The sequence below is a fragment of the Trypanosoma conorhini genome, assembly GCF_003719485.1.
Source record: "Trypanosoma conorhini strain 025E chromosome Unknown Tco_14.4_contig_00151, whole genome shotgun sequence".
NCBI classification, from domain to species: domain Eukaryota; phylum Euglenozoa; class Kinetoplastea; order Trypanosomatida; family Trypanosomatidae; genus Trypanosoma; species Trypanosoma conorhini.
In genome coordinates, this window is record NW_021704231.1 from 25425 (window position 1) to 27679 (window position 2255).

At 58.8% G+C, this 2255-nt stretch overlaps 2 protein-coding genes across 2 annotated transcripts, besides 1 other annotated feature; both read right to left on the reverse strand.

Moving 5' to 3' along the window:
- Positions 1–64: 64 nt before the first annotated feature.
- On the reverse strand, positions 65–799 carry Tco025E_03380 (uncharacterized protein; the record flags this gene model as incomplete). The annotated part of the gene is made up of 1 exon (XM_029370299.1): positions 65–799. One exon carries the CDS (start codon positions 797–799, stop codon positions 65–67), a length of 735 nt encoding a protein of 244 aa, XP_029229706.1.
- A 231-nt stretch (positions 800–1030) lies between these two features.
- On the reverse strand, positions 1031–1747 carry Tco025E_03381 (uncharacterized protein; the record flags this gene model as incomplete). The annotated part of the gene is made up of 1 exon (XM_029370300.1): positions 1031–1747. The coding sequence occupies one exon, from the start codon at positions 1745–1747 to the stop codon at positions 1031–1033; it is 717 nt and encodes a 238-aa protein (XP_029229707.1).
- Positions 1748–1764: 17 nt separating this feature from the next.
- Positions 1765–1796: a microsatellite.
- Positions 1797–2255: the final 459 nt, after the last annotated feature.

Genomic DNA, 2255 nt, shown 5'->3' on the forward strand with positions numbered 1-2255 from the left:
TGCCGCCGTCTCACTTCATCACATCCATGTCGGCGAGCTCCTTCTTCAGCCATTCGTGCGCTCGCTACAGAGTTATCGTGCGAAACATGTGAACCACGCGATGAGGGAGGATATTTGTTAACTCCCCACGGCTGTTGTTTGACATCAGCACGAAAAGTCCTCTTGAGCCATCCCGCAAAATGTGCTCGCCCCGCAGTGCGTTGTCCTCCAGGAGCTCTTTCATCGCGTTTGCTACTCCGCGCACGACGTACACGTCCTCAGCAAGCCAAACGATGCACCTGGCGTGAGCTGCGTCCCTCCGCAGGCGCTTGGAAAACGAGGGGACGTCCTCAAAGGCACTTGTCAGTCGGTGAATGGCTGCACATCTCGAGAGGGCCGCAAGCTCTTCCCTCACCGCCGCCCGATTGAGGCTGTGCAAATGAACGCCCGTCAGGCCCAGGCGCCTACTTGCAAGCGCGGACGCGAGTGGCCCCCCGCCCGCCTCGCTACAGCGGCATGGGAAGTCGTGATCGGCATCCATGTTGGAGTAGAGATGGACATAGGCGACCAAAAGGGCGCAGAGAGCCCCCAAGATGCGGCACGGCCACCTGGACCCCGACGCTACATGCTCCTGCTTCAACGTCCTTTGTCTGCCGCGTCTTCCCGGTGCCGGAGCCACCGTCGCCCACGCCCCCGCAGCATCATCATCTCCATTCGTTGCGGACTCATCGGAAGAATGAACTTCAGCCGATCTGTTGGAAGACTCGCTGCGCTCCCGCCACGCCCGGGAATTGTTTCCGCGGCTCTTGCTCTGTGGCATGCCTACTTACACGCGGCAATGAGGGGGGGGGGGGGGAAGCGGCAGCTCAGTGGGGTGACCGCCGGCAAGCAGCAAACGCAGCGACGGAGGGAGTGGGAAAGGGAAGGAAAAGGAAGAATGAATGACACACCGCGCCTCGCTGCCGCCGTATATATATAGTTCGTTTTTTCTTAATAGCATCACTTCTCCCCACCGCTCGCTTTGCGGGGGGCCGCACCACCGCAGCCGCGTTTACGAAGACGCCCCCGGAAGCCGGGGGGACGACTCGCCCGCGGCACTATAGGCGCCCAGCTGGTCGAACGCCTCGTTCCAATTGCGACGCACGCACAACCTCTTGAAGGCGGCACGCCCCCTCTCCGGCAGCTCCCACTGCTCCGCTCGCATGCGGCGCACCAGCGCCAGCGCAAAGTCCCCTGCATCCGCCTCATTTGCGGCCTCGAGGAGGTGCGTGTACGTATGCGGAAGAAAGTGCACTCCATCCGCCTGCTGCCGCTCCCCAACCGCTATGGCCTCCTCCCACCGCCCGTCTGCCATCTTTGCCTTGATAAGCGCGAGGTAGCAGACACTGTCCAGAGCCATTTTACCACTAAACTCATTGAACACGTCCTCAACCTCGCATACCCTGTTTGCATCGGCACATGCGGCCAGGGCGCAGCCAACCCCTACGACATCTGGACGGATGCCCTCTCGCTGCATTTGGCGAAGCACCTTCAGTGCAGCTTCCCACGCCGTCGCATGAACGCACTGGCGAAGAATATTTGTGTAATGCGCGGAATTGAGTGCAACTCCCTCGTGGCGCGCCGTGTGCCAAAGTTCAATTGCCCTAAACCAATTGCTGGACTGCGGGTTCAGTAACTCCTGCTGAAGCGCATACACGTGGCCGAACTGATGCATCCACCCACCGCCATAGCGTGGAAAGACGCCCTGCCCTGAAATGCGTGGATGCATCCACTAAAAGACCTCGCACAAAAAACAAAAACAACAACAACAACACACACGCACACGCCGTCTAAAACACACAAATAGCAACAAAGAGGATACACACACAGAAACCCACAAAGAACACGGGGCAACGAAAACACAGTTTTTAGACTTCAAGGCCAAAACAGTAATGGCAAAACCCGCATGGAATCAAACCCCCATGCGTGTCCCATTTTAGCAAGAACAAACAACAACAAAAAAACAGAAATGAACTCAGCGAAAGCTCCACAAAAAAAAGGCACCTGGTTCAAGGGGAACAGCGGTGGAGGCGGCGTCAGGACTCAGCCGCCACCCTCACGCTTACTTGGAGCGCTGGCGCATGCGCCGGCGACGCCGCTTAAGGCGCTTTATGCGCTTCTTGTGCCACTTGGGCCGCATGCCTCCCGGACGGCTAATCGTCCCCATTTCCTACCTGGCAGAGCGAGAGGGCGAGAGACGAGGGACGGCCATAGGCAGCGAGGAGGAAGACGGCAAA